This window comes from Callorhinus ursinus, unplaced genomic scaffold, assembly GCF_003265705.2.
Source record: "Callorhinus ursinus isolate GAN/ISIS: 27379988/994484 unplaced genomic scaffold, GSC_fseal_2.0 scaffold19, whole genome shotgun sequence".
In the NCBI taxonomy this organism is placed as follows: Eukaryota; Metazoa; Chordata; class Mammalia; order Carnivora; family Otariidae; genus Callorhinus; species Callorhinus ursinus.
This window is the reverse complement of record NW_027397081.1, coordinates 14540960-14568680: the sequence shown is the minus strand read 5'-3', so window position 1 is coordinate 14568680 and position 27721 is coordinate 14540960. Positions and strand designations below refer to the sequence as shown.

Sequence of the window (27721 nt, the reverse complement as noted above, 5' to 3'; positions counted from 1 at the left end):
CTGCCTGGGGCTCTTAATCTTACCTGCAGCAGATTTCTTCAGGTCAGTTGGACTGAAGAGGAGCAGACTGGGAGAAACTGGTTGTCTATGGCCACGCCTTTTCTCCAAGGGCTTCATGGCAGAGAGATGCACACTGCGGTGTTGGTCCTTCAGCTCCATAAAGTAGTGAGCAAAATGGTGGCCAAGGGACGTAAGCCTGATGAGGTTCCTGGGCGCATTGGTTTGGTCTTCAGGTGGGACCTTGGACAGGATATGGAGAAAGCTCTCAGCTTCTTGGTCTTCCAAGGAGAAGCTGCATGTTGTGGACAGAGCACTGACCAAATTCCGGGTCAGCGGTGACTTCAGGCAAATCAATGTTTTTGTACCTCAGTTTCTTCATCTGTAAAGTGGAATAAAGATAGTGTCTACTTCAAGGAGTCTTAGAATAGTGACTTTGACATATAAGGCCTTATTTTTATTTTTAAAAGATTTTATTTATTTATTTGAGAGAGAGAGAGCGAGAGCGAGCACAAGCAGGGGGAGCGGCAGGCAGAGGGAGAAACAGTCTCCCCACTGAGCAAGGAGCCCAATGTGGGACTCGATCCCAGGACCCTGGGATCATGACCTGAGCTGAAGGCAGATGCCTGTGACTGAGCCCCCTAGGTATCTCTGTAAGGCCCTTTTTATTTTTTAATTTATTTTTATTTTTTTATTGTTATGTTAATCACCATACATTACATCACTAGTTTTTGATGCAGTGTTCCATGATTCATTGTTTGTGCATAACACCCAGTGCTCCACGCAGAACGTGCCCTCTTTAATACCCATCACCAGGCTGACCCATCCCCCCACCCGCCTCCCCTCTAGAACCCTCAGTTTGTTTTTCAGAGTCCATCATCTCTCATGGTTCGTCTCCCCCTCCGACTTACTCCCCTTCATTCTTCCCCTCCTGCTATCTTCTTCTTTTTTTTCTTAACATATGTTGCATTATTTGTTTCAGAAGTACAGATCTGTGATTCAACAGTCTTGCACAATTCACAGCGCTCACCATAGCACATACCCTCCCCAAGGTCTATCACCCAGCCACCCCAACCCTCCCACCCCCCACCACTCCAGCAACCCCCAGTTTGTTTTCTGAGATTAAAAAATCCCCATATCAGTGAGGTCATATGATACATGTCTTTCTCTGATTTGACTTATTTCACTCAGCATAACACCCTCCAGTTCCATCCATGTCGTTGCAAATGGCAAGATCTCATTCCTTTTGATGGCTGCATAATGTTCCATTGTGTATATATACCACCTCTTCTTTATCCATTCATCTGTCGATGGACATCTTGGCTCTTTCTGCAGTTTGGCTATTGTGGACATCGCTGCTATACACATTGGGGTGCACGTACCCCTTTGGATCCCTACATTTGTATCTTTGTGGTAAATACCCAGTAGTGCAATTGCTGGATTGTAGGGTAGCTCTATTTTCAGCTGTTTGAGGAACCTCCATACTGTTTTCCAGAGTGGTTGCACCGGCTTGCATTCCCACCAACAGTGTAGGAGGGTTCCCCTTTCTCCACATCCCCACCAACATCTGTCGTTTCCTGACTTGCTAATTTTAGCCATTCTGACTGGTGTGAGGTGGTATCTCATTGAGGTTTTGATTTGGATTTTCCTGATTGTAAGGCCCTTTTTAAATAGCATCTGGCATAGAGTGTTCAGATTACCCTCCTCCCCCTATCATCATCATCTAGGATCTAGTCCTGATTCCTCTAACAATGTGGACAAATCTCTCCATGTCTCAGTTTTTCCACCTACCAAAGACGAGGGTTGAACAAATTGCTCCCCCCCTACCCCCAGGCCCCTTTCTGGTTCCATGACAGTCTTTGGAATTGTATGGAATGGGATTACAGGTGCGCCACTTTGGATATGTGCATTTGCTCTTTAACGATAGTGTGTGTTTTGTGTTTTTTTCAAGAGGTATCACACTTTTAATGCTTACAGCAGTGTCATGTTTATTAAAGAAAGACTGAGTAGACCCACTGCTAAAGAAGCAATCCACTGTAGACTGGGTCTTCTTATAATAGAGCAGGTTCTCAATCAGTCCAAGACCACAGATGTCGTGGACTTGAGAGTGGCTGGTGGTCCCAGGGTGGGTTCAGGGGGAAGGCATGTTCCTAAGATGGCACACCGATAGGCTCAGGTCACTGTACCATTGACCCCATAGCACAGGCTCCCTCAAGACCCTTGGCACCTGCCCTTTGGCCCTCCAGGCACGCTGCCCTAGCATGAGACCTCTCTGGTCCATGTTGTCATTGGTGCTGGGCAACCTTCCACTTGGCCCATCCCGCCCTGCCTCCCCCTGAATTGTCCCTGTGACTTGGCATATGTGAACGAGAATGTGTGGGAGTGTGTGTATGGGGCTCCAGGCTGGGGTGCTGGGCAGGAAGGCCGGCTGATGTAACAATAGACACTTAGCTTAAGTGTCTTGTTTTGGCAAAACAGCTTCCTCTTGGTATAGCACCAGCGGGGTGGACTGGGCCCAGCGAGGCGGCCAGGGTGCTGAGAGGAGGCATGAGGGGAGCCAGCACGGGGAACTCGGGGCTTTGTCAGGACCCTGGCAGGACCACGTGGAGTGTGGCTCCCCTCACAGGACTGTCCAGGGCACCTCCATGAGGTACCAGCCCTGAACTGTGTCACCACGCCAGCATTGGCATAGAAAGCACATGGGGGAAACTGAGGCAACAAGACCCTGGGCCATCAGAGATCATTTGCTTGGCAGCAGTAGGTCCTCAATGTTCTTTAAACTCTTTGATGAATGAACAAATGAATGAATGAATACACGAATGAATGGACAAGGAGGTATTTTGACGCTGGTCTAACGCGATTCCCCGAGGCATTTTCATGAGGCATCGTAAACCAGAAGGAACATCGGTGCTTGCCCAGGCCAGTAATTTCCAAGGTCTTTATAGCAGCAGCCTCTTTTGTTCAAATGAAACCATGTGTGGACCCATTGTACACAACTGCCAAGTGGGTCTTCTCTGTTTGAAGTGGGGGGTGAAGGACTCCAGGCCCTTTCCGTGCTACAGGGGTCCTGGTCCTGGAGGCATTTCCACCGAACCTCTCATGCTCTGGGAGCCCTGCTTGAAAACAGCCGACTGTCCGCTCCCTTCCTTTTATAGATCAGGGAGCTGAGGCCCAGAGAGGGATGCAGCTGTCCTTAAGGTCGTGCACGGTGAGGAGCAGAAGCAAGACTCCCCTGTGCCTCCCAAGCCTGCAGCATGGGAGGCCTCTGCTCAGCTTCTGAGTCTGGGGCCCAGTTTGATTCCAGGGGTTCCCCAGTTTGGAAGGAGGGTGGAAGGACATGCTGGGGAAACTGCATGTGCTCTGAGGGGGAGCCTGCATTTGTGGAATTTCTCTGGGTTCAGGGAGGGGGGAGTAGGAGGGAGCCCGGTGTACCTGGAGGCACAACGAAGCCTGGGTTGGACAGTAAAGATGGGAAAGAAGCATGATCCTGAACTCCATCCCAGTTCAAACCAGTTCCTTGGAGGCCAGTTCAGTCCAGTCTGGTCCACAGTGGAATGGGTTCAGGCCCCCCCTGCAGCAGCCCAGGGGCTCCTCAGCGTCCTGACAGGCATGGTGGCCATTTAGGTCCTGCCAAAGGGAGCTCCTGATTTTTCTTGGTAACTTCTAGTGCTTCCAGTGGAGACTGGAGGCATCTCTTCCTGCTTAGCCCGGAATGCTAGGGGGCCAGGCTGGGGTCCTGCCTATGCCCCCCCCCACTCCAAACATCCTTGATACTCAGGGTCTCTGGGAGAGAGAAGCTGCCACAGGGGCCTCAGTCTGGTGAGGAGCCCCTCCCCACGGGAGCCTGGGAAGGGGCGCTGGGAGAGCACAGTGATGGGCAGGAGCCAGAAGATGACATTTGGGGTCCTGACACTGCCCCCGACTGGCTTTGTGCCCTTAGGCAAGTCGCATTGCTTTTCTGGGCCTCAATCACCTTATCAGTAGGATAAAGGAACCAGAACTGGAGGATTTTCAAGCTCCTTCTAGCTCTGACAGCCTATGATCTGCCCAGCCTGCCCTGGGGTGCGGGCTGCATGAAGGGATGGCCCAGGGCAGGGGAGGGAGGCCCTGCCAGCTTTGGTCGGCCTTGAAAGGGCCCTGGTGCACCTGCCATTGTGTCCTGAAGTCGTGCTACCGCGGCTGCTGCCCAGGTGGACATTCCCGCAGGAGCCTTTTGCTAGGTTCTTCTCCCTGCCTGCCGGGGGCTCTGAGAGGCCCATGGTGCTTCTGTCCCGGAGTTCAGGCCACCCCCAAGGTTGGAGAACAGTCTCTAAGCAAAGCCTGGAGCTCAATCTTTGGCAGTAGCCACAAAACCAAGCAATCTGTGAGGTGGCTGCCACATGGCTCAGCATGGCAGAGGACCCCTCTCCTTCCTGGTGCAGCTGGCTGGACCTGCAGGAGATGCAGAGAGGCCAAGGGCAGGACCACTGGGGTCCTTGCTCACTCACTGCCGTCCCCCACCAGGTAAGGACCCACGGGACAGAGTCTGCCACAGGAAACCATAAAAATGTCCTGTTCAGCCTGGGGTGGGCAATCTCCCCCTGGCAGCTGTGGCATAGAGGGCCATGGCCTAGGTGCAAGGGCCCTTGGGTTTTAGTCTCTATTCTGCAGTGTAAGATGTACTGAAGTGACTCCGAGGAAAGCACATGAATGTTTTAGGCCTCTACTTCCTTGACTGTAAAATGGGAATAATAATTCTTATCGACTCCTATTCAGGAAAGTGCTTGGAAAGCGTCCCAGAGCCAGGGACTGCTCTGTTCAGCCCTCTTTCTGGCTCATTGCTCACTGCTTCCCTGCGGACCCCTGCTCGGCCTGCCTTCCAGCCGGGCCACCTCCTGCGTCAGAGCACTCGGGGGGGGCGCTGTTGTGAGTAGGGGCCCCTGGGGAATGCAAAGGCAGGTGGGAGTCATGACAGCCTGGCGTATAGGCCTGCTCTGCGAAGCAGTGAGGGCTCACGAATGTATTACCCCATGGGAGAACCCTGAAGACCACCCTAGGGGCTGGCAGGGAGGAGAGGCAGGGCCAGGAAAGAATGATTGGCAGTGCGGGGCGCCTGGGTGACTCAGTTGTTAAGCGTCTGCCTTCAGCTCAGGTCATGGTCCCAGGGTCCTGGGATCAAGCCCCACATCGGGCTCCCTGCTCTGTGGGAAGCCTGCTTCTCCCTCTCCCACTCCCCCTGCTTGTGTTCCCTCTTTCCCTGTGTCTCTCTCTGTCAAATAAATAAATAAAATCTTAAAAAAAAAAAACAAGTATGATTGGCAGTGCTTGGCCAGGGAAATGGTCCAGAGTCACCCACCCCCTGGTTCTGCCCTGTCCGCCTGCCCCCAGATGGGCTGAGGGTCCTCTCGCCTGCAGACAGGTTGTGGAGAGCCTGGAGTTGGTCATCTGAGTTCCACTGCGGGGTCTTCTGCTCACTGCAAAGGCCAGGAGTCGGGATGGTTCTGGTATGGGCTCAGCCCCTTGCATCTTGGGGCTCTGGGCAAGAAGTCTCCTCCTGCCCTCTCCCCCACCTACTCAAGGCATCTGCTCTGAGGGTGAGGCCAGGCCACCACGAGGGAGGCTGGAGTCTCAGCAGTTGCTCCCCAAGAATGGAGGAAAGGAAATGAGTTACTGCTCTAGTAGGTCCGACATCAGGAAGAACTTCCAGCGGGTGGGGGTGGCAGGCCATGAAAGGGGTAAAGGATGGATATGGAATCTATTCTAGTGGTCCCTAAAAAGGGGGATTCTTCCCAGCATCCTGTGATGGTTCGGGTTGAGGCTCAGAGTCAGGGGGATGAGGCAGATGGCCTCACTGTGGAGGCTGCCTTCCTCCGGTCTTGGGGCTGCCCGTTCATCCTGCTGGGGTTCATGGTTCCCCATGAACAGCTGTCATGTGGGCCTTGGGGTCAGGCCTCTTCTCTTGCCCTTGGTCTTCAGGGCCCAAATCTCTGCATGTGCCTCCCACCGGCTCAGACACCAGAGTGCTTGCTCTACTGAGACCAGGCCCTCCATGGCCTCTAACTCTTTCTTGGATATTGCTCTGTCTACCCCCAATGCCCAGCCTCCCCTCCATGACTACACCACCACACCCCAGCTCTGGGAAGACTTGACACAGGCTGCTGAGGTTCAGAGGCAGCAGCTGTACAATTTGGGGACTACTCACTCCCTTCTGGCCCCTTGGGTACTGAGCCCAAGATGAGTCCCATTTTACATTGACCCAGCTCTCTCTAGACTCAGAGAAGAGGGACCCAGGGGAGTCTCCTGCCTGGACCCCAGCTCACCTCCCCAGGGACTCTCCTCCCTGCTTCCTATGGGCTGAGGCTATGGGTGGGCACGTTGGGATCTATGTGCGGATGGAACCAGCATCAGGGAGAGGGCTGAGCAAGGCTTAGGAGGCCCCTGCTCTCTCCTTCTGGCTGCCCTGAGCTTCCCACCTTGCCTGCCCCCCACCAGCTATCCCTCTGGTCTAAGTCCCTCCCACTGTTCCTTACCCCTCCCCCCCGCAGCCTTCCCACCATCTCCCTTGGGGCCTCTGCCAGCTGTGGGCCCCTTTGTTCCTGCCACGGTGATGCGGTACCAGGACCAGGCCATGGGGTCCTGCTCCGGTGGGGACAGCCTGAGCTCTTGAATGTGAATCAGAAGGTTATGGTAAATCCCTACAAGCCTGCCAATCAGTTCAGGGGCTCTGGGCATGCTGTTTAGTCCGCTGCACCCCAGTTTCCTCAAGGATAGGCTGGGGGGGTCATAGTTACTGCCCAGCTTGCTGACGAGGCCCTGTGAGAACCACAAGAAATAATGGGTATGGAAGCTCTTCTCGAGCTGTCAGCCTCAAGGAAGTGCAGGAAGTTACTGGGGACTCTCGTGATACCGTGGGTCCAGACTCTACTTGCTCCTAGGAGACCTGGTCAGGATACGAGCCCTGTCACTCAGTCCCAAGAGGTGAGTTTGGGCATGTTCTTAATCTCCTTAGTTTCAAAATCTATAAAATGGGGCTAACAAGACCAGCCATAGAGAGCTGTGATGAGCTTGAAACAGGATCAAGCTAAGTGCCTAATGGGCTGCCGCCTTTGTTACGGTGTGACACGCATTTATGCACCAGGCTCTTCCGTGTTTCCTCCGCGGTTATCAGGGGAAGGAGGCAAGGTCAGTCCCATCTTACATGCATGGAGACAGACTGAAGTGTTCCCTTACTTGCCTGGGGCAGCCCATTCAGAAATGGATGCAGTCATATTTGAACATAGATTCTTCGTCTTCAAGTCCAGCGTCTTTAACAGATAAACACCCACCCTCACAGCTCATGGTCATCGAGTCCTTACCGTGCACACAGCAGCTATCGCTACGATGCTATGAGGCAGGGTGACTGGCTCACCTTACAGATGAGGAAGCGGAGGCACGAAGAGGTGGCATCATTGGCCCCGAGGCACCTGCTGGTGCACAGAGTGCGTGTTGCCTGGCATGCGGCCCTCCTGTCCTGAGAGGTCCCAGGACCCACCTGCGACTCCCACCAGAAAGCTCCATAAGACCGACATCGCTGTAGAACCACTGTCCCCACTGCCAGACTTCCCACGTTGCTCCCAGCCTGCGGGGCCCCAGGTCCCCGTTCTCAGGCCGTGTCACGAATGCGGATTGAGTGCCCCGTGTACAGCTAGAGAAGGCTATGCCGGGGGGTCTTGCTGCTGACCCGAGAGGGCAGGGGCCTCAGACACACGCAGGCTTGGGGCAGCACCCTGACTGTGTGATTCTGAGCCCTGAGCCTTGGTTTCCTCATCTGGAAAATAAACTTCTAAAAACACCAAACTCTCAGGGTTGGAGTGAGAACCCCATGAGACCACAGATGTGGAAGCTTATTGTAAATTCCCAAGTACCGTACATGGTGAACTACTATCATTTTATTGTATCCTATAGTGGGAATGGGCCCCTTAAGGCGGGGAAGGCTTATAGTGTGAGCATAGCAGGGAGGGAAGGCGGGCAGGCCAGCTGAGGTGCCCAGCGCCAGGGTCCTGGGCAGGTGCTAAGCCTTGGGCCACCATGGGTGGGAAGCACAGACTCTGCACAGCCTGGGTTTGTCTCTGTCATTGAAGGACCTCAGTTTGGCCTTTGTCCAGCGCCCTCTTTTCTCCCTAAGATGAGCTCCCACCACCTTTCAGCCCTTTGGTCATGCCCCACGGCTGTTAAATCTCAGCGAGGTGGGCGCTGTGTGGGCTAATGCAAAGGCGAAGGGAGATGATCATTTCCTGCCCTGCTGCTATGTGCCAGACACAGGCAAGACATTTCCTATTTTATCTCATTGAATCCTCAGGGTCATTAGTCCCATTCTACAGATTAAGAAAAAGAAAAAGGAAGGTTAAGGGTCTTGCCCGAGGTCACCCTGCTGGGTGTAGGATGGAGACCCAGGTCTGCCTGACTCCAAAGCCAATGCTAGCAGCTGATAGGCTGCTATTTCAACATAGCCTCCCCACCTCTCCTTGCCCCCAGCCCCAGTCCTGTTCCCCTTGAAGCGTCTAGGGGCTCACCTGTCTTCACATTATGGAAATCTAGTCTCTAGACAATGGGGGTGACAGGGGGAATCCGAGCTCTGGTCCAGCTGGGTCAGCAGCAGCGGCAGCTGCCCTTCAGGTCCCTAAACACACACAAGTGTGTCCCTGCTCGGCTCGCTGGGGCACCTGGATCCACATGTATTTACCCACCTCCGTTAAGTAACCCAGCAACTCCCTGGGATAATGGCTCCTGGTCCCGGCCAGTGGTAAGCCGAGCGTGGTCAGGGACTCAAGATTCCTCCTTGAATTCATTTTGCAGCCTCCAGAACAATGAGGACGTGACCAAATCCATTACCTCTGACTCTTAGAAAAGGGAGTTTAAAACAGTTATGACAAAACCAAACAAGAAACCCTTGCCTGGTAGGGATGATGGTGTTGACTTGGGCCAATGTTCTAACGAGGAGGACTTTTTCTTAACCGGTTGGCTTACTAATAATGTCCAATGTCAAGCATGCTGGCAGGTGAGGGATGGAAACAGGTGCTGGGGGCCAGAGCCGTCTTCCCCACACAGCCCTGTCGACGGTGCCCCCAGTGCGGGGTCCCCAGTACAGGTGTGGCGCCCTCACCATCCCCCCTGAGGGGCCAGTCAGCTCCCAGCAGGAATGATGATGATGGTCACATGTGGCCCCTGATCCATTCCCAGCTTGCCCCTGCAGCCTCTGGGGTTTCTGGAGGGGGCTGAAGAGATGGGGCTGGTATAATGGGCCAGAGGGAGGTGACAGGGACTGGGGGCCCCGCCAGGCTTCCTGTCCGCCCTGAGTGCCCTCCGGCTCTCTCTTAGATTTAGAGCACCCCAAAGGCTCACTTTCCAGGAAGGAACAGATCCAGCGCTCACTGACTGCCTAGTAAGGCCGGCTGCTGCATTATCAACTGCGTCCCTCTTCAGAGAGGCAGCAAAACCTCATGGTTGAGCTGGCCTCCGAGCCCGGCTTTCTGGACTTGTGCTCTGGCCCTGCCCCTCTCCAGCTCTGACAGTTTGATCACATTGCTTAGTCTCTCTGCTTCTGCTTCCCCTGTGCAAAATGGGAGCAATTCTGTCCTGAGGATTAAGTGAGTAAATACACATAAAGCTCTTAGAGCATGTGAGGTCCTCTATAACCATCCATTAGAGTGCTAACTCTGGGCGAGCAAACCACTCCACCTGCAGCTGGGTCGGGTTAAGGATCTCGTCTAAGAGTGGTGGGCTCCTACGCCCGCCTACACCTTCTGATGTTGCCTCTCCAGTTGCCCTGATGCATGGGTGAGTGAACGCATGTGCGTGCGTGCGTGCGTGTGGGTGCATGGGTGAATGAGACAAGTCTGGTGTTACTGAGAATGGTGGGCTACAAGGCAGGTCAGGGCTTTTCTTAAGGAGTGCTATTCACACTTTTCGATGACAGCTTATACTAAGAATGGGGTTTTATAAGTCTGGGGCACACAAGAGGAAAAGGCAGGGGTGTGTGGGGGGAGTAGAAGTGAAGAGGGCAGAAGGAGCGATCACTTTCCTCACCAGGGACCACATCTCCTTGAGCCACCCTCAGAGGGAGGGTCCCTAGACACATGTAGCCCAAGCAAGGGCCCCCCAAGCCCCAGGCAGATGGCCCACTGCCCTCTGCCCACCTCTACAGGTCCCTGTGATGTGGAGAGACTATAGGGAGGTGGGGGGTGCAGCCTCTTTGAACTTGTGCTCCATCCCGAGAAACTCTCTTCTCAGATGCTTCTCTGCCAGGGGTGGGAAGGTGGTGATGGTGGTGATGGGGGGGGCAGTGTTTGCTCCCCTCCTAGCCGCTTGCCCCAGAGCATGGATCTTCTGGCTCAGCAGGCCTGATAGCTGGGTGGGTTCTCAGGGGAGCAGCCTGAAGGATGCCCTTCACTCTGCTTCCAGAATGCTTCCCTGGCAAGGACGTCTCCAGCCCGGGCATCCCCTTGCAGGTCATCATCTGCCAGGTCAGCCTCCACAACGTCTTCTCCGACAAGAGTGTACCTTGTCAGAGCAACACCAGTGGGGGCCGTACCCATCCGGGCGTCTCCTGCAAGGTCAGCGCCAGCCACCAGGGCCACCGGGGAGAGCCCAGGTAAGGGGGACACTGCAGGGAAGGCAAGAGGAACAGGGAAGGAGGCGTGGGGGGGGCGTGGGGACGAAATCTCAGGGTTGGGATTCTCTTCTCTTCCTCTCCCCCTGGGACAGTGATGTGTGAGGAGCAGGGGGAATAGTCAGGGACGGGCAGTGGGGGGCCTGGGGAGGTGGGGGCAGAAAGGAGCCATTATGTGCAAGCCCAAGACAGTGGAAAATGGGGGCCTTGGGGGGAGGGGAGAAGAAACCAGGACCAACAGAGCAGTTGTAACTTTGGAGGCTGCGCAGTGCGGGTCACAGTGCAGATTTCGAGAGCAAGGACCCCGGTTAGAGCCCTTTCTGTGGGTCAGCTGGGAGGCGAGGGTCGGCCTTGGAGCAGGGTCCTGACTGTGGGCCCATCTGTGGGGTGAGGAGGAAATGGAGAGATTCCGACCAGGCAGGCACACTTGACCTCCATCTTTCCAACCTGACGTATCTGGTTCAGTTGCTGGAAGTCAGAGCTGGCAGATGGGCCTTGGGGCTGGCTCTGCCCCTAACGAAGCAGTGGGTCTGCCCATCCCAATGCTGCCCTCCTCTCGGGCTGGGCTTCAGACTGTCCCCACCATCCCATATTTGGGGCCTCTCTCACAGTCTTGCCCCCTCAGGGGCTGGTGGGGCACTCTGGTGTGGCCTTTGGAACGAGACACACTTCATTTGACTCCCTGCTCTGCCGTTTGCTAGCCAAGTAACCTCGAGCAAGTTCTTTCACTTCTGCGAACCTCAGTTTCCCCATCTATCGATAACGTCCAGCTCACACGGTTGCTGTGAGAATTCCACAAGAGAGCACTTGCAGGTGTGCCTGGCTGGCCCGGAGGAGACGCTCTGCTAAGGGGGGCTGTGGCTATCAGGCGGGCTGGTGCCGTGTTCTGGAGCCGAGAGGTCCCCATGGCGCCCTCCCGGGCCAGACTGTCTCCTTCCCCTCCTCCGCTGCACCGGACCCCTCCCCAACAGCCTAACCTTCCCCTGCTGCTGCCCTGCCCCTAGGTACCAGCTTGCCCAAGTTCACCTGGCAGGAGGGCCGGAAGCGGCTGCCGCTCATCGGATGTGTACTCCTCCTCATTGTCCTCGTGGTGTCGCTCATCATTCTCCGTGAGTCTAACGGGGGGGGGAGGGGCGGGAGGCAGGGGCGGGCTCTGGGCACGGCCCATGGCCCGGCGGAATGTGGGCTGCGGACGGGGGCTCGCCGCAGGGAGGCGGGAGTGGGGAACAACACTCCTCCGGTTACAGAGCCCCCCACAGACACTCCCGCAAAAGGCCGCGGAGCACGGCGCATGGGGGCCTTCAGGCCCCCTCCAGGCCGCGGGTTAGGAGGACCCGGGCTCGGGCCTCATCCGTTTGCGCCTTCCTGTGCATCTCGCTTGAGAGAGTTAGCCACTCTGAGCTCTGTTTCTGCATCTTCAGATGGGATTCAATTCCTTCAGTGCGTTTGACTTACTACGTGCCCCATCAGCACTCATAAAGACTTCACTGGGTTATGAGCCATAAATGACATAATGGCACAGGGTCTGGCACAAAACCTATATACGCTAATTATTTAAAAAAAACATATAAACATGGATTAGGGAAAGTCTCTTGGGCATTTTTGGACAATGGGATAAAGTGTTCCGGGGTTCGGCACGGGGCCCGGCACAGCGGGGAACCTTGGGGGGGGGCAGAAGGGGAGCACAACTCTTGCCACCCTGTCCTCGGAAGAGAGTCCAGTGTCCTGAGGGACCTAGATGGCAATAATTAAGGCCAAATGTGACCGTCAGGAAGAGGTGACAGCTGTGTGGGCCGGGGTGGCAGAGACCAGCTCACGAAGGGTCAGGTGACGGCCTGGAGGATGGGGCAGCATGTGGACAGGGCATCTGAGCGGGATGAGCAGCTGCAGGAAATGTCGGGGGCAGGGGGGCAAGGTCGGCGTGGGGAGAACGAAGGGACCCGCATAGCCAGCGAGCAAAAGAGTACTGGGGGACCTGGGGGGCTGTCTGTTTGGCTGGGCATGGCTGAGCTACATGGTAGACAGCTTTAAACGCCAGGCGGGGGGGTAAGGCTTCTGTTGAAGAGGTGGCACGGTGTGGGGAGGAGCCGGGTAGGTGACTGTGCGGAAACCCGGGCTGGCCCGGGTTGCTCCAGGAAGAGGGTGGAGCGGGAGGAGGTAGCGTGCTGGTTAAGGGCACGGCCCCCCATAGCATCCTGGCTCTGCCACTTGCCAGATGTGTGACCACACAAATTAATTAACTTCCCCAGCCTTGGTGTCCCCACCTGCCTGACAAGGTGGTGGCATCACTGTCACAATGCCTGCCATGTGGTGTCCATGTGGACCTCCAGCCAGGACACGCTGCCCTGCTTCTCCTGCCCCTCCCGCACAGGGCACTGCTCCAGGGAGCCCCCGGCAGTCATGGGAGAGCCGTCGGGAATGACCCGTGGAGGGATGAGTTGGCACATAAGGGTGGGCCCCCCGATAGAGCTAGAGTCACAGTGTGGTTTCACCACATGTCCTTCAGCCTGCTGACCATCAGGGGGGGCCCTCCAGCTGTGGCCCCGTGGGTACTGGTGTCTGGGTCTGGAAGGAGCAGGGTGACCGAGTGCGTGGTAGGGCCGGAGGGAGAAGTAGGGGGTCCGGCTGAGGATGAGGGGCAGGGTGAGGAGTTAGAACTCAGTTTCTTGGGCACCCAAGGGAAGGTGTCTCTTGGCAGGAGGGATGGGATCCCTAGTTTGAGAAGAGGTTAGTGTTCCAGACGCAGGGAGTCACAGGGCTGACTTTCCCACGTGGTTTGTAAAGCTTGGACGTTTGGGAATCAGCCACCCAAATTTGCTCTTTGAGAGGAAAGACATCTAAAGGCATGAAGGGGACATCCCTTGTGTAGGGGAGAGGGAGAAGGAAAATCCAGGAGCTTCTGAGACCGAAAGAACAGCCTTTGAGAGGACAGCATGGGCAGTGCTTGAATGTGTGGACGCTGGAGACAGAAATTTCTCTGCCATGACCCTCAGAGCACAGAGAAGAAGGGAGGCCAGAGGGGCTCCGAGGGGGGGGGGGCTCTGGGATTCTGGAGGAGGGCTTTCTCTGGTCGCCACTCTGGCCCATGTAAGGCACAGGAGCTCCCAAAACTGTACCCACCTCCACACCTCCCTCCCTCATTGTCCCTCCTCCCTCTCTTTCTCTCTCTCTGGGTGGCTGCTCGAGTCTGCCTGGTGCTGCCCTGCTTGCAGGAGCTTTCCGGAGCATTCCGGAGCATTCCTGAGCAGCCTTTCTCTCCATACAGATGGGGGAAGAGAGCCCCAGAGTCCAAGAGGGATTGCAGGTCGGTGTCTCAGAACCCCCAGGGCCTCGGCCTGCTCAGTGTCTTGTCTTCTTGGGGTTGGCAGTAACCCAGCTGTCTGTTGTTTTCCAGTCTATTTCTGGCGGGGCCAAACAGGGATCAAGTACAAGGAGCCGGTGGAGAGCTGCCCCCCTCATGCTGTGCGCTGTGATGGGACCGTGGACTGTAAGCTGAGGAGTGATGAGCTGGGCTGCGGTAAGGATGCTGAGCTGGGCATGGGTGCACGTGTGCCTGAGTGTGTGCGTGTGTGTGCGTGTGTGCACGTATGTGTGTGTGAGCGCATTCTGGTGACTGCAAACTGCATATCAGCTCGAACGGGAGGCAGTGCACAGAGGGTCGGGGGACCTGGGTTCTGGTCGTAGTAGACTTGGGTCTGAAACCTGGCTTTGAGTACTGTGTGACTCGGGCGAGTCACTTACCTTCTCTGGGCTTCAGGTTCCTAATTTGTGAAATGAGTGAACTGGACAAGATCAGTGGTTCTCAGAATCTGACCACTCCCGAGTATCAGACAAAATAGAGCTACTTTGGCTGGAGGCAGGTGTGGGGTCCAGAGCCCTGTCCCCATGCCCCGTGCTTCTAGGCCCCAGCAGGTGACCTCTGACTTGGCACCCCTACGGTTTCATAAAGGTCAGTTTGTAAAGAGCTTGCCTAGATGAGCACAAAGATCTCTCTGCGCTCTGACCCTCAGGGGTTTCTCGGTGCGTTGCCGATGTATAGCCCTGATGTAGGTGTCTGCGGGAGCATTTCCCCTGTGTGTTTTTGTGTGTCATTGCTCACGACCACATCACTCTCTGACGGCACAAGCAGTCAGATCATAGACCTTATTCCCCATGCCACTCTCTTGTTCGGGCATGTCGCTGCCCTCTTGGGGTGAAGGCTCCCGGCAGTGCTCCCCCCTTTTCCCAGCAATGGTCCCCCGGGTCCTGTTGCATAGAGAGCTCTCTGCCCTGCCCCAGCCTCTGCCTTGGCTCTACCTTTCCTGAGCATCCTGGGCTTCTGAGCCCTGGCTGGTGATCAGTACCTCCTGGCTGCTCCCAGACATTCCCCAGGCCTCAGCGAGGACAGGAGCATTTCAGAGCCTAACTCAGTACATTTCTCAAGACCTGGGTGCTGAGAGCCCGCTCTGCCCTTTTCCTGCCCGGCAGTGAGGTTTGACTGGGACAAGTCTCTGCTTAAAGTCTACTCCGGATCCTCCCATCAGTGGCTTCCCATCTGCAGTGACAGCTGGAATGACTCCTACTCAGAGAAGACCTGTCAGCAGCTGGGTTTTGTGAGGTAAACCTCCCCCCATGGGTCCCAGCTTCAGGGATGCCCCGGGCTCTCGGCTAGGGCCCCTCAGGCTCGCTGGGGGCAACTCTTTAAAAAGACTCTTGAGGGCCAGGGCTGAGGGCACTAGCTCGGGATGCTCTTGGGCTAGTCAAAGGGACAGGGGCCCTGGGAGCCCAAGTCTGGGGGCAAGTTGTTCCCACGGGGCCAAAGTCATGATCTGGAGATCTGCAGTAGGAGCACCAAAGTGGCCTTGTGTCCGTGGTCACAGTTAACCATCTCGGTGGTCCTGTGAAGGGGGTAGGCTTTGAGCAGGTCTTGTCTTCTCCTACCAGCCGGGAGGAGCCCCCCTCTCGGAGCCCCCAGCTCAGGCTCTGAGCTCCAGCGGTTGTGGCTTGAGCTGGAAGTCATCCAAGGGGGAAGGAGATGGGCAGGTGTGGCCAGGTAAAGTCTTAAGAGTCTTTGGCTCTAAAGATTTCGCACCAAAGCAGATGCTGGGGTGTGGAGCAGGGAGTAGGGTTAGGACGGCCTTCCCGCTTGAAGGAGCCCCCCTTCTTCCCTTTATCTCCAGGCCACATAGCCAACTCCATCTTCCCTCTTGGTCTGAGTTTTGGGGTTCACCAATGTGTGTGAGGTTGTAGGGAGAAGGGTTTAGGCTGTCATTGTGGACTCTCTGTCGAGGCAGCGCCTTGAAAACCGGGGCTCGGAGGCTAGGACTTAGCACCTGTCCTCTGCCCTCACCTCAGCCTCAGAATTCCGATCTGTAAGAGGGGAGTCGGGGATCTGGCTGGAAGAAGGCGGACATCTTTAATTGTTGAGTTGTACGACCTTATGCAAATCTGAATTTCCCTTGGGCTTCAGTAGATAGTGTCATTTATTCCAAGCACATGATTGAGGTTTGATACGTGCCAGAGACCATGGGCACCCTGACAAGATCCCCCTGCCCTTCAAGAACCTCCGGTATGGTGTGGGGGAGAGAGGCTTAAACCAATAACCACAGCATAATGTTATGTGTAATGATAAGGACCTGTGCGAAGCACTATGGGTATGCAACGGAGAGGGTGCCTGACTGCACCTGGCGGAGAGCAGGGAACAGAGAAGCCCCCAGGGAGGGGAACAGCGTGTGCAAAAGGCACGCTCTCATGCAAGGGTGCACCATGTTCTAGAAACGCACAGAAGTGCCACACAGATAGTGGTCCATGGATCAGCCACATCAGAATCCCCTGGGGGTGCTTGTTAAAATGCACCCCACAAATAGGAATCTCTGGATTAGGATTTAAAACCTGCTTAACAAATGCCCCGAGGTGATTCTTACGTACACTGTGGTCTGAGGTCCCGTAAGCGAGTACAAGGTTCTCAGACTTCCACGTGCAAAGCCGTAATGTCGGGAATCTTTAAAATGCAGAGTCTGGCTCAGCAGGTTTGGGGGGCGGCTACTGCTGGCTCATGGATTGCAGCTTGGCTGGAAAAGGGCCCGGCTAGTGTTTCCTGAACTTGCTTGTATATCAGAATCACCCGGAGAGCCTGCTAAAACATCGAACCGGACGGAGTTCCTGATTCAGGAGATCTAGGGTTAAGAGGACCCAAGAATTTGCATTTCTAACAAATCCCCAGGGGGTGCTAATGCTGCCGTGGTGGCCTGGGCCAGTGCACAGGGCTAGTGGGGACAGTGGTGGAATACGCGGGTGGGGGCTGGGGGTACTGGGCCTTAACCGCCTCTGGCCTCTGCCAGCAAGATTCTAATGGCAGCTGGGGCACTGGGAAGGGGGGCAGCCTGTCTCAAGGGGACTCATCCTTCTTTCCCTCTCTTACAGCTCTTACCGGACGACCAAGGTGGCCCATAGGGATTTTGCCAGCAGCTTCTCAATCTCCAAATACAACTCCACCCTCCAGGAAAGCCTCTACAGGTGTGGTGGTGTGGGCCAGGCTGCCTGCCTGCGAGCAGGGACGTGGTGGGGTGCTTTGAGTCAGGGAGTCCCTCTCCTTTGGCCATTTGGGGACCCAGCCTCCAGGAGGAGTCCATCGTGAATGTCCTGAGCATCCCAGAAACAGTCCTCATTTGCCACCTGTCTCCTGACTTGAAAGTTCTTATTGAAGCGTGGTGCAGAGAGAACCTCAAGGTCAGGGGTGGCCCAAGCATTCATCTGGTGGTCAGGGACCATGAATAGACCTTGGGACCCCCTGTCCGCCAGGGGTTTGGACTGGGAGCTGCTGCAGGGAGTGGGCTTGGGGTGGGGAGGGAGAAACATCCCCTGGGGGAGGGGAAGCAGCTGCAGGAGGAGGGCCAGGTGCATGTGGTCAGGGACAGGGAGGCCTGGCTGGGAGGCCCTGGGCCACACCATCTGTCGTCTCTGCACTGCAGCCCCGCCCTTGTCCCAACCCCCCTGGGGGGGGGGGGGTTGAGGGGTGCTCCACCAGCTAGCGGTGTTTACCTTGGGGAAGGAAAGGAGAAGCCAGGCTCCCGGAGAAAGAGGGATGGGGAGGGGAGGGAAATGAAGCGAATGAGCCGTAGCCTGGATGCCTGCTTTGTGCTAGGTGTTTTGCAAGATGCATTGCCCGTGGAGCATTGAGGAACTGGCCCAGGAGGGTCAGGCCACCTGTTCAGCTTTGGAAAGATGCTGGGACAATGAAATCATGAGTTCAAAGGACATGGATCTACCCAATGTGTGCAATCTACCATAAGAAAACTGGGGGGTGGGGACAAGAGTGGGGATGGTTTGCACTGAGCCATCTCCATTCCTGGAGAAAGCACTAGAAGGGTCTGTCTCTCTGGGAGGAAGATCAGAATCTGTATTTTATGCAAAGGAAATGGGACAGGAAGTTGGAATGAGTCAATCAGGGAAGGCTTCCTGGAGGAGGTATCTAATGTGCCCTTTTCCCATCTTCTGTGTCCCTTCGTGCAGGTCTGAATGCCCTTCCCAGCGGTATATCTCTCTCCAGTGTTCCCGTAAGAAGATGCTCTTCTTCCTGGACTGTGGCCTCTGTGGGGTGGGAGTGAGGAAGCAGAGGCATGGGACCCCTCTGGGGGAGATGGCCAGCCCTGGGGGTCCCAGCCAGGAAGATGGTCTTAACCAGCAGGACTGCTTCGGGGCTGGGGTCCCTGTAAGGCACGGGGACAGTCTCAGGGTAGCACTTTCCCTTCTCCGGACTGCTCAGTCCAGCAACCTTGTTCATATGGGGGGAGCCACTCAAATCTCATGGATTCTGGGCGGTGGGGAGGACAGGGAGGGCTAGTGTGGATCAGCGGAAAGCTCCCGTATCAACAGATGCGGAACTAGATCCAGGGCCAACACTTAGTGAGTACATTCGACTCTTACTGACTCTTGATAAACAATTGCATTTGGCTTCTCATGTGGCAGGTCCCTTTACTGTCCATTAACTGATAAGAGACTGAAATGTTTGCCTTGCTTAGGGACAGATTGCTGGTAGGTGAGGAGCTGGTATCAGACCTTGGGTCTGACCCCAAAGCCCACGCTGTTAACCAGCCCACAAGTGCTGTGTTCTGGGGAATGACCAGGTGGGGGTGCTCCCCTGAGCGGGTGGGCACGGGGCTGTGGACAGAGTGCCCACCCCTCAGACCACTGCTGGTTCTTCCCTTTGTCCCCCTTCAAAGACAAAAAGGACACATGTCCGAACAAACTGCAAGGACTGCCCTCCTTGTCCACAATTTTCGGGGGATGACTCCAGAACATGCTTGGAAATGTTCCCTTGGGGGTACATACAGGGTCCCCAGTAGCACTAAATGACCCCCTGGGGAACCATATGGGCACAGACCCACCTGCACAGCATGGCAGCCCTGGGATTCGCCATCATGACCCTGATGCTTGGCACAGTGCCCCCAACGTCAGGCACTTTAGTGAGCATTTGTCAAAGTTCAGGAAAGAATGAATGAGTGGGAGGAAAGCGGAACTTGCCAGGGATGAAACTTCCCACAGGGTGATCCCAGAAATCCAACTCACCACATGGGAGCTCTGTTTGGGCAGGAAACAGCCGGGCCACGTCAGATTAAGTGAGCAAAGCTGTGTCCACGGGCGGGTGGGTATCCTTAGGATGGGGCTGCCCGAGCCTGCCCCGCCGCACCCAGGGAGCATGGGAGCGGCTCGGAGGGCAGCAGAGGTCACGGTTCATCTGTCTGCTTCTCCCCAGACTGTGGACTGAGGGCCATGACGGGGCGGATCGTGGGAGGAGTGCTGGCCCCGGAGAGCAAGTGGCCTTGGCAAGTCAGCCTGCACTACGGCACCACTCACATTTGCGGGGGCACGCTGATCGACGCCCAGTGGGTGCTCACCGCCGCCCACTGCTTCTTTGTGTAAGTGCCCGAGGGGCGGGTGACGCCATGCCGCCCAGGCCCCGGGGAGCACCGGGGAGGGCTGATGGCAGACTGACTTGTCTCTCTGCGGAGGGCTCTCGTTGTGAGCCCAGGCCCCCAGGGTCAGGGCCGTGATCTGCAGTTGCTGTTTGGTCCTGGGACTAGGCATTGGGGCTACTTGTTCTGAGCACAGCCCGGAATGAGAAAACAACCTGGATGACCCGGAGGGAGAGTGAGGCAGGCAGGAGAAAAAGAGCTTGGGAGCCTGTCTCTGAAGAACGGGGTGAAATAGAGGCTTTGGGCTTGTTGCCACTTCCTGCAACACGAACTTCCAGGAGAGGAGCCTGAGGAATCAGGAATGCTGCCCCGGGAATAGGGAGTCGAGGGATGGGGTTGCAGGAGGGCTAAAGCCCGTCCCTTTAGCTGGGGGGCAGGGAAGAGCTCTGAGGACAAGGCCTCAGGGGCTCTGGCTTCCCCAGGAGTGAGTGAGTCTTTGGCAGATGACTTTGTCCTGCCTACAGCTCCATCTCTGCTGAGGATAATACTTCTGAGCTGTGTCCTGTCCACCTTATAGGAAGCGTGGTGGTGCGCGGAGGAGACAGTGGGGGGTAAATGCTCAGAGGTTGTGCCCATCACTCCTCTTTATTGTTGTGAGGGGCTGGGTGGCCAGTTTAGGATGGGCTTTTGGAGAAAGGGGGTTGTTTTGGAGCCCTGGGCTAAGAAGGAGGGCTCCCTTCTGAGGTCATTTGGTCCATCCCCCCTGCCTGTAAGCTGGTGCGGAGGCTGCCGGGGGGCTCCGCCAGATGTGGAGCCGGACCATGCTCCCTTGTGGCTCTTGCAGGACCCGGGAGAAGATTCTGGAGGGCTGGAAGGTCTACGCAGGCACCAGCAACCTGCTCCAGCTGCCTGAGGCAGCCTCCGTCTCCCAGATCATCATCAATGGCAACTACACGGACGAGGAGGACGACTATGACATCGCTCTCATGCGGCTCTCCAAGCCCTTGACCCTGTCCGGTGAGTCACAGCCACGCTGGCTCCTCCAGGTAGCCCTCAGGGCCCAGCCTTGCCGTGTCCATAGACCCCTCTTGGGGTCCCAGAGCCTCAGCATGGTGGAAGCCAAAGGCTCTTGGGGATCATTTAATGGAACACCTCTACTTTACCATTGGGGAAACTGAGGCCCAGAGGCTGGAAATAAGGTTGTCCCAAATGACACATCTTACATTGCCAGTTGGTGACAGAGATAAGGCTTGGATACTTGGTCTTAACCAATATAAATAGATCGAATTATGTCACTCATATTTATTGAGCACTTAACAGGGGCTGGGCACTGTGGTAGGCATTTTACCACTACGGTATCATTGACTCTTCCCAACCAGTCCTGTAGAGCAGGTACTATTATTAGCTTCATTTTACATTTGAGGAGATGGAGCCTCAGGGAGAGAAAATTACCCGAGGCCACGGAATACTAAGCGGCAGCTCCAGGATGGGATCCAGGTGGGTCTGCCTCCGGAGCAATGCTGTTCATGCTGGGCTCTCTGCTGGCAAATTGGGATCACTGCAGTTGGAAACACAAAACGAGCACACTTTCAGAGGTCAGACAGTGAAGCGCCAGGAGTTTTGGCCGCAGGGCGGAAATGTTAGGGGAGCTGTTCGGAGATCAAAGAGGGTTTCATCCATTAATTCACTCACTCATGTGTGCACTTACCAAATACAGGGGGTCTGCTGCTATGCAGAGCGCTCTGCAGTTGCAGGTGCAAATAGAACAAACTGGGTGACGCGCGGTCAGTAGAGGCCAGTGACTTGAGGGTGGGGACAGCTGGGGGAGCCGAGGTGGCACAAATGGGGCTTCGCTGAAGAAGGATCGCTAAGGTGGACTGGGCTTTCCGGAAGCCTTGGAGGGCTCTCTGGTTAGTCCAGACTTTCTCGTGCTCTGAGCCTGCGAGCTGGTCTTTCCTGGCACATTAATTACAGAGGCGGTGTCGGTCCTGAGTCAGACACTAGGTCGTCATTGTGGGGTGAGGAGGAGGAAACGGCTGCTGAGCTCGGTTGGGCGGGGCTGGCCCGGGGCCACGCCCACCCAGGGCCAGCCTCCCCGCCACTCCTCCTCGGCTCTAGCCTACCCGCCTATTTTGGAGGAGCCCCGGGACTTGCAAGGCGAGGGGCGGTCCTCTGCCCATGCCCTGCCCCTCATGCCCACCTAAGAGGGGGCAGTCAGTCTGCAGGACCAGAACGGGCCTTTCCAACCTTGCCAAACTCAGACTCCATTTGGCTAACCATCCAGATCTCCCGCCACCCCAACCCCACTTAATGTTATTTGGAATTCCCAATCAAATTAAGTAATCTGTAAAACCGAATGAAAGCTATTCCTTTCTACGTTTGTTGAGTACTTTGTATGTGTCAGGCACTGTTCTAGGTGCAGGAAGCTGCAGTGAGCATAACAAACAATTGAGAACACTGCAAACACTCTTATCAGCTGATATTTTCATCTTGCAAAGTGGAGTTTGGTGGTCCCTGCCCTAGGGAAGACCCCAGTCCTCAGAGGGAGGGAGCTGTGACACGATATACATCAGCACCTTCTAAATATTTCTGAGCATGGGGGCAAGGGAGCAGTGGTTTTGTGCCTCTAGGGATGTGCTCTTCCCACTTGGGGAGGTTGTCTGACCTAGAGGAAGTCCCTTAGTTCCTGACCCACATGTGGGTGCTCTCCCAAAACCAGGCTGGACATCGCTGAGATGCCACGGTGCTAATGCCTGGGACTTAAGTCTGCTGTTCTCCTTCCTCTGATGGATGGGCATGGAGGAGGCTCAGCCGGGAAGGCTGCTCTTAGAAGGGAGAGACTTATGGCCACCCGGGATCGGCGTGGCACGGGGGGGTGGGTTTCCAAGGCTTATGCTTCTGCCCACGTAGCACCCACTGAGATCAGAATGCTTGAGGGAACTCCAGCAGCAACCTGAAGGCCAGAGGGTCAAGATAAAGTGACTGAGTTTCTTGCCCGGTCAGTTCAAGGCCCTGGAAGATTCAGAAGCACGCTGGGGATGGGCAAGGAGGGAGGGTCCTAGGACATGGGCACCGCTGTCCCTCCACAGTACCACCCCAGCTGAGATCTCCAGCCTTGTCCCTGCTCTGATGTCTCGATGTCTTGTTGTAGCTCACATCCACCCTGCCTGCCTCCCTATGCACGGACAGACCTTCAGCCTCAATGAGACCTGCTGGATCACAGGTTTTGGCAAGACCAAGGAGACGGATGGTGAGAGGCGGAGATGCTGGGCTGTGTCTGTGTGTCTGTACAAAGTATGTGGGGGTGATATGTCAGGGTGTATAGAGGAGGGCCTATCTAGATGAGGGTTTGGGCATAGAGATTCATGGGCCTGAATGTGGATGTGTGTGTTCACCTCACCCCCACACACGGCAGATCAGTTTATAATACATCTCGTAGCACCTGTTAGAAACTTTTGATCTCCCGAATTCCACCCTTGGCCCATTTGCCCCCATTTTACAAATGAGGAAACTGAAGACCTTTGGGGCTCTGTCACTTGCCCAGGGTCACCCTGGTAGTTTGATAGACAGAACTAAGTCTAGAGTAGTCTAGAATAATCTAGAACCTGCCAGGCCAGTGCTCTCTGCATCATACTATACACCACTTGCTCACAGAGAGCCTCAGTTGTTTCTTACACTTGGGACTAACTCTTCCATGGAGAAAGTCCCCATTAAATTGAAGTAAAAATAAATAAATAAATAAATTGAAGTTATTCTGAATTTTTTTAAAAAGTGAAAACAAAATGAAAAAAATTTATTTTTGTTTTTGTTTTTAGTATATGCAGCTTTAGTCAATTAAAAGAAAAAGTCCCAAATGTGCAAGTGAAAAAAATACCACCTGTTGACACAGGCTTAACTAATAATCAGCTGCTTTCACATATAGCTCTATAAGTTCAGAAAATCTATCCTATAAGAATATATAAAATGTGTTTATATACAGGTCTCTACCTTAGAGCCTGTACATTTATTTCCTCAGAACCCTTAGGTACCACCTCCTGGTGAAGATACCGACACTTCATTCACACATCTTTACAAAAGAGAAAGACTATTTGACGACAAATAGACTATTTGACAATTGACAACACTATGCATCCTGTGTTCAGACCATGTAGGTTCCACTTGGTTGGTTAGGATCCTTCCATCAATGCAGACCACACCAGGTACCCGTGTCCCCCTAAATGAAGACCACACCAGGTGCCTGTGTCCCCCAAACAGCTTCACACAGAGTGCTCCAAAGTAAAATCCTGTAAACCAACCCGAGAGGAATGTGTGTATATACACTTGAGTATATGTCATAGCTGTTGGTCTCCAGCCAAGACCACCTGGAGACCCCCTGTAGCTGAACACGTTGGGCTCATTGCTCACTGCACAGAGGGGAACATATACCATGGGGAACCATGGAAGTCTTAATAATAGAGTGCTAGAAAGGACTTATCATAGGATCTGGGGAATTTGGGGAGGGGGAAGGTTCAAAGAAGTGGAGCATTTCTTTAGATTGGATGCTTTCAGGAAGCAGGGATAATTCTATGATTGGACATCCTAATAATCTCATCTAGGAGTTAAGAATAAGCTGAGTCTAAAGCTATAATCGGTGAAGAGGCAGTAGACACTCCTATTGGCTGGGAGAGGGGACGGTTGACATTTTTGTGGTTTGTAACCTACCTTGTTTTCATTTATGCTTAAACAAGGTTACGAAGTGGTCTTCTTTTGCGTTGCTTCATCACTCTAGCTGAGTGGGCTTCGCTGATGTTTGTTCTGTGGGGTGGTTTATGTTTGGCCCCAGAGCACTTGGCTGGCCTCACGGTTAGCGTCTGGCCAGTTGCGTGTTTCAGGGCCTCCTTTCCCTTGCTCAGTGCGATGGATGGTGACTGGCTTGGGAGCAGCCTTGTTCTGGTCTCGGCTCCATAGCTAACTGACTGGCCGTGCGACTGTGGGCAAGTCACGCCTTTGGCCGTAAGTTCCTCCAACTGTAAATGGATTAATGACACCTCGTTAGGACACATAGTTACTGAAAACAAACGAAATGATGTATTTGATGGTGCTCTGAATACAGAAGAGATTGCGCAACATGAAGGCAGCCCAATAGGCTTGTGAGTTTGTCTGTGTACACGTCTATCTCTATGTGACGTGTAGGGGGTTGTGTGTGGTGCGAGGGTGTGTGTGCCGCTATGTTCTGGGTGGCCAGCCACGGGAATGGTATCCTCCACTCCCAGGAAGCTGTGAGTCGGTGTCATGGGGTGAGCGGCTAGAGGGCTGTGAAGGTATCCAGATCTGGCCTCACTCCTTTACCATCTTTTCTTTCCTCCACTCGACGTCACTGAAGAGAAGACATCCCCCTTCCTCCGGGAGGTACAGGTCAACCTCATTGACTTTAAGAAATGCAATGACTTCTTGGTCTACGACAGTTACCTTACCCCAAGGATGATGTGTGCCGGGGACCTTCGGGGAGGCAGAGACTCCTGCCAGGTGAGGCTGCCTCTGGGTGGGGCTCGGGTCCTGGGAGCCAGGGGCTGTGGGGGGAAGGCTGGGGTGGTGGGTTTTGAGTGAGAAGCAGGTGCCGGCCGTCTCCTGCTCAAGGACCACCTCTCCCACCATGCTGAGATGTGTGCTGCCCCCACAGGGAGACAGCGGGGGGCCCCTGGTCTGTGAGCAGAAGAGCCGCTGGTACCTGGCAGGAGTCACCAGCTGGGGCACGGGCTGTGGCCAGAGAAACAAGCCCGGTGTGTACACCAAAGTGACCGAAGTCCTCCCCTGGATTTACAGCAAGATGGAGGTGAGAGCCTGCACGGGCCACTGCACGGGGCAGACTGGGTACTCCCAAGGTGGGGTGCCTGGTAGAGGGCCCAGGCTTTCCCCGGGGTCTTAGCAGAGGTCCCCTCGCCCCTCATGTTTGGGGGTGTTCAGAAGTTGCAGGAGACCAAGACAGGACAGGAATCGGGTGTTGGGCCAACCCCAGCCTCTGTTTCTCGCCTTCTGTTTCCTTCCTCTGAAGGGTTGGAAAGGGGTGGCCCCAGGATGGGCCCCAGTCGCATGTCCTCTCCCCGGGGACGGCCAAGGTGTGCGTTCACACAGCCCACTGGGGCGGCGTGTGCAGGAGGCCTCTCTGCTCGGCAGGAAGTTAGTCTCATGGAGATCTGTGGCGCGGGGCTTCACTCCCACGTCTGCCGACCCAGCACGGCCCCACCTTCCCTGCACCTGCCATCTTAGCTGTAAAGCAGGAACGCTATGCTCCCCTTCCCCTCTCGGCCTGAGCGAGGGCGGAGCAGTGCAGAGAGCTCGGGTGCTTGCTCCAGAAATCCAGCCTAGTGGTCTCTCTGCTTCCATGGCTCCTCCGTACTGAGTGCCCAGTGACAGCTGGACTGAATTTCAGGCTCTGAACCCCCACCTTCGACATCTGTGTTCCTGACCCAGCCTCACCCTGTTCTCCCTGTTCTCGTCCTCAGAGGGAGGTGCGCTTCCGGAAATCCTAAGCAGCTGGCCTGTCCTACCTCACGGCACTGGCCAAAGTGTCGGGGCCATCCGCAGTGTCACCTTGGCTAAAGGCCACCGGGCACCTCTGTCACTCCCACCTCCTCTGTCTGTTGCCTCTGTGAAGACTCATGCATGTGTGCATGTGTGTGTGTGCGCGTGCACCTGTGGTATGCACGCGCATGTGTGCCCGTGTGCATGCTTGTACGCACGTGTGTGTGTGTGTGTGTGTGTGTGTGTGTGTGTGTGTGTGTGTTGTTGGTCTCCCAAGGTCTTCAGAAACCAGGAGAGTGGTCAGCTCTTCCCCAAACCCCAGGCTGGAAAGCACCTGGAGTTAACAGTGTGGGGGCACTGTGGAGGTCCCCGCAGGGGTGTCCATGACGGATGGAGGAAGTGAAGCCCAAACAGGGCCCAGAGAAGGGCCTGGAAGTTCACATCAGGAATCCTTGCTCCTCTGACTCTGACTCGGAGACTAGCCCAGATTGCGTGGCCACCAGCAGCCCAGGTAACACCCCGGTGGTGTAGGGCCTGGGCTGGTCCTAGCAGAAAGATGCTCCCCTTGGCATTACGAGCATCCTGCCCCTTCTCAGAGCTTGGGCTAGTGCCCGGATGTGGAGGGCTCACGGCACTGCGGTTGTCCAGGTTCACAGCTGTTCTTGTTCGGTCACAGGCAGTCGGGGCAGATTTTTATTTTATTTTTATATTCAAGAAATGGAAGTAGATGCCTTTTTCAAGATTCTCCAAAAATTCCAGGAGCCTGAAGCACTAGCAGCCATTACCCCCCAAACTCTGAGGGACTTATGGCAGTTGTGCCATTCCAGAGTGCTGCTGAATGTTCCTCACCTCAAGGGCCCGGATGAAGGAGCCCTTTGGGGTCCTCAGGGTAGGGAGTCCTCACGAGGGCTGGTGAGCAAAGCCATCACAGAGAGCCACAAGTGCTGCTGCATCCGAAGGCCACAACCAGGGCATGAAGAATTGGCCGTTGTTCTCCGTGGGCCTCGGCGCCTGAGAGAGTCCAGGTGGACAGGCCCCCCGCGTGCCCAGCGCTGTCCTGGGCCTTGCAATTTCCTCTCAGCTTCTCCGCCTTCCAAGTTCTCCGTTGTTTCAGAAACCTGGCGCTGACATGAACACTGCCTTGGAGAGAGCGCTGACACCATCCCCAGGCCCTCCGGACAGCCGTGCGGAGGGATCTGAGTTGCCCAGCTCCTGTGAGCCATCAGCGTGCCTGGCCTCCGTGCCCGCTCGAGGCCTGGGCCTTCCCCAGCCTCTCCTCTGGGCCAGCTCTTCCTTGCCCAGTCCCATTCCCCTCACTTCTCTTGGGCCTGCCTCATGGTGCTATGACTCTCAGAGGCAGGGTCCATGCGGGTCAGTCCAGCCCAGCTCAGGCAGGCAGCATGGCTGGGCACGGTGCGAGGGGGGCTGCTTGCGTGTTATCAGGGCTGGGGGAGGGGGAGGGCAACGTTCATGTCTCCGGCAGCCCCGGCAATGGTCTTCAGCAATAAAAGTTGTGTGACCTGAAAAATTTGTGATTGGATGTTCTACTGATACCCTGCCCACCCAGGTGCCCAGACAGCCTCAGTTTGGGTTCTTAGTTTTGGTTCCTCAGCTGTGCATTCTGTGTATTTATTTAGCCAGCCAGCCACCCACCCACCAAATCAGTGCCGACTCTGTACCAGGTACTCATGACAGGCCCGGG

At 55.4% G+C, this 27721-nt stretch overlaps 1 protein-coding gene across 1 annotated transcript in view; it reads left to right on the top strand.

The window, feature by feature from the left end:
- Positions 1-27526, top strand: part of TMPRSS13 (transmembrane serine protease 13) — a 64746-nt gene extending 37220 nt beyond the window's left edge. The window contains exons 5-16 of the mRNA XM_025893759.2: positions 10417-10606; positions 11629-11733; positions 14019-14141; positions 15092-15221; positions 17027-17119; positions 18116-18159; positions 19359-19521; positions 20363-20535; positions 22670-22768; positions 24881-25023; positions 25178-25330; positions 26001-27526. Of these exons, the coding sequence (XP_025749544.1) occupies positions 10417-10606; positions 11629-11733; positions 14019-14141; positions 15092-15221; positions 17027-17119; positions 18116-18159; positions 19359-19521; positions 20363-20535; positions 22670-22768; positions 24881-25023; positions 25178-25330; positions 26001-26027 (1443 nt within the window). The 3' untranslated portion in view covers positions 26028-27526. The remainder of the gene's footprint in view (positions 1-10416; positions 10607-11628; positions 11734-14018; positions 14142-15091; positions 15222-17026; positions 17120-18115; positions 18160-19358; positions 19522-20362; positions 20536-22669; positions 22769-24880; positions 25024-25177; positions 25331-26000) is intronic.
- Positions 27527-27721: the final 195 nt, after the last annotated feature.